Genomic DNA, 12,835 nt, shown 5'->3' with positions numbered 1-12,835 from the left:
ACCGAAAAGGGAAGGGAAAAAATTAATACGTGAGAGAGAGTGTGTGTGTGTGTGTGTGTGTGTGTGTGTGTGTGTGTGTGTGAGTGAGTGACTGTGTGTGTGCGTGAGAGAGATTGAGTGAGTGAGTGTGTCTGTGTCTGTCTGTCTGTTTATGAGTGAGTGAGTGAGTGACTGTGTGTGTGTGTGTGTGTGTGTGTGTGTGTGTGTGTGTGTGTGTGTGTGTGTGTGGAAACTATTACCCTAGCTGTGGATATTTGTCAGGGCAGCATTAAGGGGGTGAAAGTATTATTGTATTGTTAGCAGGGAAAGTTTGATAGATGGGTCTCATTTTGGGGCAGCGTGTATGGCAGGGGAGGATAATTAATTACCCTGGGGAGAGGAAAGCAGGTGTGTGTGTGTTATGGGGGAGTTGTTATATGGTGGGCTCACTTTTTAGGGGTGTGTGTGAAAGTGACTTGTTAGAGAGAGAGAGAGAGAGAGAGAGAGAGAGAGAGAGAGAGGTTTCATTATTAGATTATGTATGAATTCAGCCTAAATTTAGTATTGTTGAAGTAAATGTCAATTATTATTAGTACTACTATTATTATTATTATTATTATTATTATTATTATTATTATTATTATTATTATTATTATTATTATTATTTTATTATTATTATTGTTGTTGTTGTTGTTGTTGTTGTTGTTGTTGCTTTTGTTATTTTCCTTGTTGTGACAATTAGTGATATTAGAAGCTTTCACAATGTCAGAGAGAGAGAGAGGATCGTGTGGTGGTGACAAAGAGGAACGAAGCTGCAAGAGAGAGAGAGAGAGAGAGATGGGATTGAATGGAAGATGTGAGAGCCTGCAACGGAGTGGGAGGAAGAGGAACAGGAGGAGGAGGAGGGGAAGGAGGAAGAGGAGAAGAGCAAGAGAATGAGAAGAGGAAGAAATAAGACAAAGAAAATAAATCGTAACATAAGGAAGAGGAAGAGAGAAATGGAAGGAAGAAAAATTAAGATAAAAGAAGAGAAAAGGCTAGGAAGAGAGAGAGAGAGAGAGAGAGAGAGAGAGAGAGAGAGAGAGAGAGAGAGAGAGAGAGAGAGGAAACAAAAGTACATCACAAAAACAAAACTACTACTACTACTACTACTACTACTACTACTACTACTACTACTACTACTACTACTACTACTACTACTACTACTACTACTACACAAACAGTAGGAATCTTGGAGTAAAGGAGAGTAAGAGTAGGGCAGTGGAGTCTCTGGCAGGTGGCGGTGGTGGTGGTAGTAGTGGTGGTGGTGGTGGTGGTGGTGGTGGTGGTGGAGGTGACATCTGGCGGCCATTAACAGGGGCGGTGGTGGGCTGCAGTACCGCCTCTAATATTAACGCACTACGGAGGCGACAATTAACATGAACATGAACTCTCGGCCTCGAAATGAACCCACTCTGATTTATCGCCACCAGGTTCACGCACAGAGAGAGAGAGAGAGAGAGAGAGAGAGAGGAGAGGGAGAGGGATGGAGATAAGTAAGAGGGAATATATGAAAAGGGAAAGAACATGACAAAATTTAAAGGGAAAGAAGGAAAGGAAGGATTTAAAAGCGAAGTTTATATATATATATATATATATATATATATATATATATATATATATATATATATATATATATATATATATAGAGAGAGAGAGAGAGAGAGAGAGAGAGAGAGAGAGAGAGAGGAAGGAAGGAGAGAGGTGAGAGATGAGAAATGGAGGCTGTAGAGATGGAGAGCTGAGAGAGAGAGAGAGAGAGAGAGGAGAGAGAGAGAGAAATTTTTGTAGAGAGGAAGGGGAAGGGAGAGAAGTAGTGATGAGTGAAAAGAAAAAGAGATGGGGAGGTAATGAGGAGGAAAGGGAGGAAGGAAGAAGCGGAGGGAGGGAGGTAACTGATGCTGATGGGAGGTAAAGGGAGGAGGGAGGCTAGTAATGATAGGGAAGGAAAGGGAGGATGTTCAGAGGTAATGGAAAGGAGGAGGAGGAGGAGGAGAAGGGTGGAAGAAGAGGATAGGGAAGTAAGCAGGAAGGACATGAAGAGGAGGAGGAGGAGGAGGAGGGGGGAAGATAATGGAGAGAAGTGGATGATTATTGCAAAGGCTGTGTGTGTGTGTGTGTGTGTGTGTGTGTGTGTGTGTGTGTGTGTGTGTGTGTGTGTGTGTGTGTGTGAGGAAATTCAATTGGCATGAGTAATACAAGTGGTTTCGTGCACTTTATCACTTGAGGAGAGAGAGAGAGAGAGAGAGAGAGAGAGAGAGCTGAACACGGAAATATATCAAAACATTACTCGCATAATTTGTTCAGTACTTTAATAAAACACTTACACACGCACCTCTCACTACCCTCTCACTCTCTCCCCTTTCTCTCTCTCCCCTCACTCACTCACTGCCCCCACTCCCTTCCCTCTTCCCCTCCTCTCCTCTCTCTCATTTCCCCCCTCACTCCCATTCTCTTTCATTCCCCACTTCACTCACTCCTATCTCACTCCTCCCTCATCCCTCCCTCACTCCCATCTCACTCATCTCTCTTCACTCCCTCCTCCTCTCTCTCTCTTTCCTCTTTCACGCTCCCTCTCACTATCTTCCCTCTCCCATTCCCCCTCACTCTCCCCTCTCCCTCTGCCACTCTCTGTAGTAAGAGGAATTCATTAATTAAGTAACTACCTCTTCCAGGATCACAACTTAAAGAATTTACACCCACTCTTTGCTTCAATACTTTTATAATATTTTTTTTTTTTTTTGGGGGGCGTAAATGTCTGTTATTTGTTATTTTTCTACATTTTCTTTGTTTCTCCTTTTCCTTTTCCTCTTTTCTCTCCTTTCTACTTCTCTTTTTTCTCTCCTTTTCTGTTTTTTCATTTTTACTTTTTTGTTTCTTTATTTCTCCTTCTTTCCTTTTCTCTAAGTTCTTTTTTCCTCTTTCTCTTCTCTCTTCTACTTTTTCTCTTTTTATTTGTTTCTCTTCCTTTTCTTCGTTTCTTTCTTTATCATCTTTCCTCTTCTGTTTCCTTTTTTCCTCTGTCTTTTCTGATCTTTCTCTCCATTTCATTGTTTCTCCTTTCCCTTCATTCTTTTCCCTTTATTCTTGTTCTCATACCTTATTTCTTAACTTCGATTTGTCTTATTTATTTTCTTTTATTTCTTTTTTCTTTTGATAATTTCCAACCTCTCTCATTTCCCACTCCTCCTCCTCCTTCTCCTCCTCCTCCTCCTCCTCTCTTCTTATTTATGCCCTCTTCACTATTCATAAATCTTACATTGGAAACCTCTTCTACCACTACCAATAATAACAGCTGTAAGAATGGTAACAGTGATAACAATAATAATAGTAGTAATAATAATAATAATAATAATGATGACACAAACCACAGTAAGGAACACTTGAGGTGGCTGGTCTTGAAGTGGTGCTTAGATGCAAGTGCTGGAGGAGGAGGAGGAGGAGGAGAGGAAGAGGAAAGTAAGGAATGGAATGAGGGAAATAGAGGAAAGGAAAAGGGAGAAATTATTGAAGGTGAGAGAGAGAGAGAGGGGGTTCAATTTTACATGTTAGTAACTCTGATATATCATGATTCAAGTTTTTATTTGCTCTCTCTCTCTCTCTCTCTCTCTCTCTCTCTCTCTCTCTCTCTCTCTCTCTCTCTCTCTCTCTCTCTCTCTCTCTCTCTCTCTCTCTCTCTGGTTGTTTGTTCAGAATTAAAAGTTGTGATTGTTTGTGTTGTATTTAAAGTTTTTTAGTTTGTGTGTGTGTGTGTGTGTGTGTGTGTGTGTGTGTGTGTGTGTGTGTGTGTGTGTGTGTGTGTGTGTGTGTGTGTGTGTGTGTGTGTGTGCACCGCAGTTTCAGGAAGTTCTGTATACATGCAAACTTAATGTATTGAGTTGTGTTGGTGCTGGTTACACGGAATTGTTGTTATGACTACTACTACTACTACTACTACTACTACTACTACTACTACTACTACTACTACTACTACTACTACTACTACTATATAATTTCTTCCATATTATCTTATCTTCTTCCCCCCTTTTTTTATTATTATTTCATTTTGTCGTTTCTCCATTTCCTCTCTTCTCTTCTCTTCTCTTCTCTTCTCCTCTCCATCTTAATTTACCTTGCTTTACTTTCGTTCTATTCACTTTTCTTTTTTTCTTTTTTTTTTCATTCCCATACTTATCTTACCTTACCTTACCGCCCACTCACTCCACACCTCTATTTACTTATTTTATCATCAGTTCTGACCACAATCGTTCTCATTACAGGAAAGGGGAACCGGAAACACCGAACCATGTGTTGTTAATGACCATCCTGAATCCTGCTTACCCCATCACAGTGGTAAGTGTTTGCATTCTCTGTTATATTTATCCACCTTACGCTCGGCTATGTTCAAAACCACCTTACTCTTAACATGACAATTTTATCATCTCTGTTAACATTGACCCACCTTACTCTTAACGTGACAATTTTATCATCTCTCTTACATTCACTTTACTCTCGGCCATGTTCAAAACCAGTGGTGTTTAAATTGTCTGTTCTATTGATCCCTTTTACTCTCCGCTTGTTCAAAACCGCCTTGCTCTCTCACTAAGACAATTTTCCAAGTCCCCATTGACGATTAGCCGGGTTTTCAAGACAGTTTCTCCTGATCAACTAGATATTTGCTAATCCATCACCAGAACCATAAAAATACTCTTAACTCCTTCAGTACTATGACGCGTTTCCACATTCATCCTGGTGACTATTTGGTGATTTTTTTTTTACAGCTTCAGAAACTTATGTGGGGGATTAAAATAGTGAAGACTGTGGCCATTAGTCTTGTGACCTCCGCACATACAAATCTCAAGGTAAAAATGTGTCCCAGTATTGAAGGGTAAAAACATGAGTATCTTCAACTAGAGTCTTTAGAAATAGTCGTGGTGAGAGCAAAGCGGTTCTGAATACGGCTGTCTGTAACGCCTCCACACTGCACACACTAAAAGGGTCTGGTTGAAGTTACACGTGGTTTTTAGAGGTTCAGATGCTCTAGTGACAGATTAATATGATTTTGTACAGTATTAACAGGAGGAATACTCATGAGGATACTGGGGAGGGAGAGAGGGAGGGAAGTAAAGACAGAGGGAGAGGGAGGAAGGGAGACAGGGAGAGAGAGAGAGAGAGAGAGAGAGAGAGAGAGAGAGAGAGAGAGAGATCTGCGACTCTAGGAAGGGAAAGTTGTGTGGTGTTGCTAAGAGTTGAATTAGTATTGTAAACTTTGAACCTGTATTGTTATTCTCTCTCTCTCTCTCTCTCTCTCTCTCTCTCTCTCTCTCTCTCTCTCTCTCTCTCTCTCTCTCTCTCTCTCTCTCTCTCTCTCTCTCTCTCTCGTAACCTTTACACTAGTTGAATTATTTACATAGCTTTTCTAGTAACACGGAGCTGACTTCACCATAATTCTTCTTCTTCTTCTTCTTCTTCTTCTTCTTCTTCTTCCAAATTATCATGCTTCTCTTGGCTTTATTTTACACTTATCCACACATTCTTATATCTTCACTTTGTCTCGTCTCTAACAGTGAAGTGCCAGCCATCCAACTCCTCTTCCTCATCTCCGCTCACTCCTAAATGCCCTCTTCACCATACTCTAGTCTACTCTAAAGTGGCTCCTGGGTCTCAGTTTTGAATGGTGACCCAGGAATGCGTGGTTATCAAATCTTGTCCTTGTAGTAAGTGCGTTGATCGACAGAAGACGAGTATTATTTATTTTTATTTATTTTTTATGTAGGGAAGAGGGCCAGTCAAGGACAAAAAAAATATGGAAAGATAAAAAAAAGGCTCACTTGTGCTGGCTATCTAAAAAGTGGAGAAGCGTCAGCCAAAATTAGGGAGCAAATGCCTCGATACCTCCCTCTCAAAAGAAGACAAGTAGGAATTCGTAAATACAGATGCAGGGAGGGAGTTCACATGAATTACCTTATTAAGAAGCTACATATTTGAAATCCAGGAGCCAATTTTCCAGTAGACAGTCTATGGTCAGTCACTCGGCCACTAACACTTCAGTGGCGTGAGGGAAGTGACAAAAGATGAACCGACGGTATTTTGAGGGCCAGTAATCAGAAGACGACAGGAAATAACACGTACAAGCTTGATAAAGGGAGAGGAAGAGACAGAGGGAGATGGAGAGGAAGAGACAGAGGGAAGGATTGAAGGAGAGAGAGAGAGAGAGAGAGAGAGAGAGAGAGAGAGAGAGAGAGAGAGAGGAAACATACTAGAAATCCGTTTTACTTGTGACACATTTCCCTTTTCTTCTTCTTCTTCTTCTTCTTCCAACACTTTTTTGTACCAGTTCTCTTTGGTTCACTTCGGTTCACTTCGGTTCACTTTACTTCATTCTTTTCGCATTGGTTCACTTCGGTTCGGTTTGGTTCACTGGTCCAGGCATTGAAAGTGGAGTTTGGGGTTGTTGGTTCTTATTGGTTCATTTCCATTCACACTACTGGCTCAAGTTTAGCTGCTCTCTCTCTCTCTCTCTCTCTCTCTCTCTCTCTCTCTCTCTCTCTCTCTCTCTCTCTCTCTCTCTCTCTCTCTCTCTCTCTCTCTCTCTCTTTTTTTTTCCTTCATTTGTCATTTTTCATTTCCTGTTTGTGTCACGAGTTCTGTTTTATAAGCGAGGGTCGTGTGTGTGTGTGTGTGTGTGTGTGTGTGTGTGTGTGTGTGTGTGTGTGTGTGTGTGGGCAGACAGGTGTGTTAAGAGTTGTACAGGTGTGTGCAATCTTCACGTCGCCTTCGTGAAATAATGGTGGTTATTAAGAGAGAGAGAGAGAGAGAGAGAGAGAGAGAGAGAGACCACATGTTTTCTTGCTTTATTTATCTATTCACTTTTTTTTCATACTTCACTTCGAGAGAGAGAGAGAGAGAGAGAGAGGCTACATATGTTTTCTTGCTTTATTTATTTATTAACTTCTTTTATTTCACTTTACTTCCTCCTCCTCCTCCTCCTCCTCCTCCTCCTCCTCCTCCTCCTCCTCCTCCTCCTCCTCCTCCTCCTCCTCCTCCTCCCAATCACTGTCTGACCGTCTTCCTCCTCCATTTCTCCCTTTCAGTCTCCTCTCCCTCTCCCATACCTCGCATTCCTTTTTCCCTCTATTTCCTCTCCCCTCTTCCTTCTCTCCTCTCTTCCTCCTCTCCCCTCATTGAATGCATTTCCTCCCTCCCTTATGTGTTTGGTTTCCTTTTCCCCTTTCCCTCTTTTTTTCTTTCCTTTTTCCCCTTCTACCATTATTTTCCCTCTTTTAGTTAAATCTTTAGTCTTTTCATTCTAATTTCCTTTTTTTTTATCATTTTCTTCTTCTTCTTCTTCTTCTTCTTCTTCTTCTTCTTCTTCTTCTTCTTCTTCTTCTTCGTGGTCACTTTCCCTTCCTCTTTTTCCTCTTGGTTTCCTCTTGACCCTCTTAACTGATTTCTTGTTTGGTTTCCCCTTGGCCTCTTTATCTCCCCTTCCGTCTCTCTCTCTCTCTCTCTCTCTCTCTCTCTCTCTCTCTCTCTCTCTCTCTCTCGGAAATGTGAAATGTTCATACGTGGTTCATGTAATATGGAGAGAGAGAGAGAGAGAGAGAGAGAGAGAGAATATACTTCATGTGGTGTGCGGTGGCATGTCAGAGAGAGAGAGAGAGAGAGAGAGAGAGAGAGAGAGTGTGTGTGTGTGTGTGTGTGTGTGTGTGTGTGTGTGTGTGTGTGTGTGTGTGTGTGTGTGTGTGTGTGGTATGTTATGGTTAGTTCAGTTCACACACACACACACACACACACACACACACACACACACACACACACACACACACTCTCTCTCACAACGCTAATGTCAGTTTGTCAGTTCCGTTTGGCTTACTGTATCCTCCTCCTCCTCCTCCTCCTCCTCCTCCTCCTCCTCCTCCTCCTCCTCCTCCTCCTGAAATTGGCGTCCCATGTATGTTGTGTCCTAACCCATAAGCCATTCACTGTGTACAGATTCTCTCTCTCTCTCTCTCTCTCTCTCTCTCTCTCTCTCTCTCTCTCTCTCTCTCTCTCTCTCTCTCTCTCTCTCTCTCTCTCTCTCTCTCTCTCTCTCTCTCTCTCGTCACGTCTCATCTTCCATCTATAGTTACACATGCTTGTTTTAGAGAGAGAGAGAGAGAGAGAGAGAGAGAGTATAAATATCCACATGTGCTTGACGTCAGTTGAAAAATGTGGAAGATGACAGTGATGGTATACCTATTTGGAGAGAAAGAGAGAGAGAGAGAGGGGGGGGTGAAGGAAAGGGAAAGAGTAACACTACCACTGACACTAATACTCTCTCTCTCTCTCTCTCTCTCTCTCTCTCTCTCTCTCTCTCTCTCTCTCTCTCTCTCTCTCTCCTGGTCACTGTAACGAGAGAATCATATCTCGCTCTTTGGCACTGACTTCCTCCTCCTCCTCCTCCTCCTCCTCCTCCTCCTCCTCATCCTGTTGCCTTCCTCTTTTCAAACCCTCCCTCGACTTATTTTTCTACCCTTCCTCCTCCTCCTCCTCCTCCTCCTCCTCCTCCTCCTCCTCTTCGTCTTACAGAACAATTGAAGGTGATTCATGATTGTGACCAGTGATTGTGTGGCTTGTGATGTGAGGGGAGGTAGGGGAAGTGAGGGGAGAGGGAGAGGAGAAGTGAGGGGAAAGGGGAGGGAGGTTGGTTGTCAGTTTGTGTAGAGACTTATCTAATTTCTCTCTCTCTCTCTCTCTCTCTCTCTCTCTCTCTCTCTCTCTCTCTCTCTCTCTCTCTCTCTCTCTCTCTCTCTCTCTCTCTCGTCAAACAACCAATTTGTGAGTGTCCAGAGGCGGCGTCACACACACACACACACACACACACACACACACACACACACACACACACACACGTCCCTTTTTTTCTGTGTGTGTGTGTGTGTGTGTGTGTGTGTGTGTGTGTGTGTGTGTGTGTGTGTGTTCATCCAGCTGGACATTCTTTCCCTTTTTTATTTCCCTTTTCCTTCCCCTCTTCCTTAACGCTCCCTTTATTTTCCCCTCTTCCTTCCTTTTTTCTCTATCTTTCCCCTCTTCCTTTATTCTCTACCTTTCCCCTTTTTTCCTTTATTCTCTATTTTTCCCCTCTTCCTTTCTTTGTTCTCTATTTTCCCCTCTTTTCCTTTATTCTCTTTTTCTCCTCTTCCTTCCTTTATTCTCTACCTTTCCCCTCTTCCTTCACCTGTCTTTTCTCTTCTCCCCTCTTTCCTTATCTTTATCTTCGTGCCTGTTTCCCTTTTCCTCTTTCCTTCCCCTCCCTATTCGTTTCCTCTTTCCTTCCTTTGTCCCCTCACTAGGAAAAGGGGAAGGGGGAAAGCTAGTCACCTAAGCTTTTCCCCTCATACTGCAGCTAAATCCAATTGTTTTCCCCTCTCCATCCTCTTCCCCTCTCTTTTTTCCCCTCTCTTTCCCCTCTTCTAGTTTTCTCCGTGTCTTTCTTTAGTTTATTTTGTTATTGTTTTAATTTTCCTGTTTTTTTTCTCTTCCTTTTCTATTTTCTTCGTCTTCCTCTTCTTTATTGCCCTTTCTTTGTTAATTTATTTTCTTCTTCTCCACTTCCCTTATTCCATCTTTTCTTCTTTCTTTTCCTCCTTCCTTTCATCCACGTCTCTCTCTCTCTCTCTCTCTCTCTCTCTCTCTCTCTCTCTCTCTCTCTCTCTCTCTCTCTCTCTCTCTCTCTCTCTCTCTCTCTCTCTCTCCTCCTCCTCTCCTTCCTCCACTCGTCTCCTTTCCTCCTCCACAATGCATATGTATCTTTTTTTTCTTTCCTCTCATTCCTTATCTCCTCCTCCTCCTCCTCCTCCTCCTCCTCCTCCTCCTCCTCCTCCTCCTCCTTTTCTTTTCTCACTTTTCCTCCACTTATTTATTTTCCTTCATTTTTTGTTTTCTTTCCATTTTTTTCCTCCATTTTCCCTCCCTTCATTTTTTTCCCCTCCAGTCTTTCTACTTTTCTCTCCTCCTTAAATCCCTCTTCTCTCTCTCTCTCTCTCTCCTCTCTCTCTCTCCTCTCCTCTCCTCTCCTCCCCTCCCCAGTTCACTTATCTTAGTATCATGTCCCTGAGATTACCATGTGACAGAGGCGACTCAGGGACCTGCCGCGCCCCTGGGATAGCACACAGACGCAGGGCTTACTGGGGTGGCGTGGGACGGGGCGTGGGGGGCGTGGCTGGGGATCTGGGTCTAAATCTGGCTGGCTTTCGAGGGGTAACTGCCATGTGGGGGTGTACTGGGAAGGGATAAAGAGGGGAAGTAGATTTAAGAAGGGGAGAATAAGGAAGAGGATAAATTATAATGGGAAGAGGAATTAGGAACAAGAGGAAAGATAGAAAGTGAAGATAGAAGTAAGAGAATTGATAAGAGGATGAAGAAAGGAAGGAAGGAAGGAAGGAGAAGGAAAAAAAGATAGAAGAGGAATAAGAGGATGGGTAAATAGATGGAAGATAAAGAAAATATAGAAGGAATAAAGAATAATGATAGAAAGGGGAATGAGAAAGAAAGAAGATGGAAAGAGTAAGGGAAGAGGAAGAGGAATTAGGAAGAAGAGGAAGAATAAATGGATGGAAGATAGAAAGATGATAGGAAGGCAAATGATAAAGAGGATGGAAAGAGGAAGATGAATTGGGAAGAAGAGGAAAAGGTAGATGGAAGGATAATAGGAAGGGAAATGATAAGAAGGAGGATGAAGAAAATAAAGATAAAGAAGAATAAGAGGAAGGACACATACTTCCATCTATTTCTATTTATTTTTATCTTTTTCTTGTATTTCTTATCTTTTTCTTCTATTTCTTATCTTTTTATATTTTCTTCTATTTCTCATCTGACTTTTTTTTTTTTTTTTTTTTTTTTTTTTTTTTCCTTCATTCTTTTCTTGTATTTTCCACGACGTTTCCCGCATCATCAGGCAACCCATTGTTCTCCTGACGAATAGAGAGAGAGAGAGAGAGAGAATGTGTGTGTGTGTGTGTGTCAGCCAGGAAGTGTTAGAGTGAGTGATCCCTTTCATCTCTCTCTCTCTCTCTCTCTCTCTCTCTCTCTCTCTCTCTCTCTCTCTCTCTCTCTCTCTCTCTCTCTCTCTCTCTCTCTCTCTCTCTCTCTCTCTCTCTTTGATCACAGGTGTTGATTACGTCTCGAATTAAAACCAAGTAATGAAATTGAAAGGAAATCACGAAACGCTCAGTATTGTAATTAGTAGTAGTAGTAGTATTTGTATTAGTAGTAGCAGTAGTAGTAGTAGTAGTAGTAGTAGTAGTAGTAGTAGTAAGGGTGGCTGAGAGGAAATTACTTTAAATCAACGCAGCTTTTTTTTATTTTATTTTATTTTTCGTTTAGTTAATTTTAGGTTAGGTTTAGTTAGGATAGATAAAGTAAGGATAGGTTTGGGTTAGTGTGGCAAGGTTAGGTGAGGTTAGGATAGGATAGCATAGGTGAGGTAAGGTTACGTTAAGATAGGTTAGGTTAGAATAGGTAAGGTGCGGTGGGGTGAGGTGAGGTGCGGTTGGTTGAGGATAGGTAAGGTAAGGATAGGTGAGGTTAGTTGAGGATAGGTAAGGTAAGGTGAGGGGAGGGGAGGTTAGCCTACGTAGGTTAGGGTAAATAAATCAGGAGGGGAGGAAAGAATATCTGAAGGGAAAGATATTAAGGGGGAAATGTCGTTCGTGAAGATGTAGTAGTAGTAGAAGTGGCAGTAGTAGTAGTAGTAGTAGTAGTAGTAGTAACAATAGTGTATGAGTGGTGTTAGTAGTGGTAGTAGTAGTAGTAGTCGTGGTAGTAGTAATAGGAAGGTGAAGCTGTTTATGAGACACCACTGGGTTAATTTAGGGGCTTTTGAGTCTTTTGGGGCTTCCTTGTGCTTCCTTCAGGCTTCCCCGTGGTGGTGGTGGTGGTGGTGGTGGTGGTGGTGGTGGTGGTGGTTGTAGTAGTGGTGGTGGTGGTCCTAGTCCCTCCCCGCAGCCACCATCACCACTATCAACATCAGCTTGTTTATTCTCTCTCTCTCTCTCTCTCTCTCTCTCTCTCTCTCTCTCTCTCTCTCTCTCTCTCTCTCTCTCTCTCTCTCCTTTCTTCCTTTTCTTCGTTTTTATTATGTTATTCCTCCACTTTTATCCCATTCGCTCTCCTCTCCTCTCCTCTCCTCTCCTCCTCTCCTCCTCCTCCTCCTCCTCCTCCTCCTCCTCCTCCTCCTCCTCCTCCTCCTCGGTGTCAGCAAACATAAGATGAATGGGTATATTGGAAACTCTCTCTCTCTCTCTCTCTCTCTCTCTCTCTCTCTCTCTCTCTCTCTCTCTCTCTCTCTCTCTCTCTCTCTCTCTCTCTCTCTCTCTCTCTCTCTCTCTCTCTCTCTCTCTCTCTCTCTCTCTCTCTCTCTCTCTCTCTCTCTCTCTCATTAACTCAATACGGACTTGGTACTCTTAGAAAACCACAAAAATACTGATTAACTCAAGGCTTAGGAGCTCAAGAGGAGGAGGAGGAGGAGGAGGAAGAGGAAAAAGATGAAGGAGGAAGAGGAGGAGGAGGAGGAGGATAAGTTTGTATATGAGAATGAAGAGAGAGAAGAGAGGAAGGAGGAGGAGGAAGAAAAGGAAGAGACTGTTCTGAGGTGGAAGCGTCTTTGTGTGTGTGTGTGTGTGTGTGTGTGTGTGTGTGTGTGTGTGTGGATGTGTGTGTGTGTGGAGATTACGTGAGATTACATTGATACCTTGACAACCTCTGTGTGTGTGTGTGTGTGTGTGTGTGTTCTTGTCCTTTCTTATTACTCTCGTTTTATTTCCTTTGATTCTTCTTTGCTTCATCTCTATTCTCC

General features: G+C 42.5%; 1 protein-coding gene across 13 annotated transcripts in view; it reads left to right on the top strand.

Annotated features, from left to right (window-relative positions):
* The window catches only part of LOC123510633 (heterogeneous nuclear ribonucleoprotein L-like), a 212,584-nt gene that overhangs the window by 154,594 nt on the left and 45,155 nt on the right, over positions 1-12,835 (top strand). For all 13 annotated transcript variants that reach the window (XM_045265937.1, XM_045265930.1, XM_045265931.1 and 10 more), the window contains one exon: positions 4,278-4,350. In XM_045265937.1, the coding sequence (XP_045121872.1) occupies positions 4,278-4,350 (73 nt within the window). The remainder of the gene's footprint in view (positions 1-4,277; positions 4,351-12,835) is intronic.

Source organism: Portunus trituberculatus, chromosome 29, assembly GCF_017591435.1.
Source record: "Portunus trituberculatus isolate SZX2019 chromosome 29, ASM1759143v1, whole genome shotgun sequence".
Taxonomy (NCBI): Eukaryota; Metazoa; Arthropoda; class Malacostraca; order Decapoda; family Portunidae; genus Portunus; species Portunus trituberculatus.
Note: the sequence above shows the minus strand (reverse complement) of the source record. Positions and strands in the feature narration are given on the sequence as shown.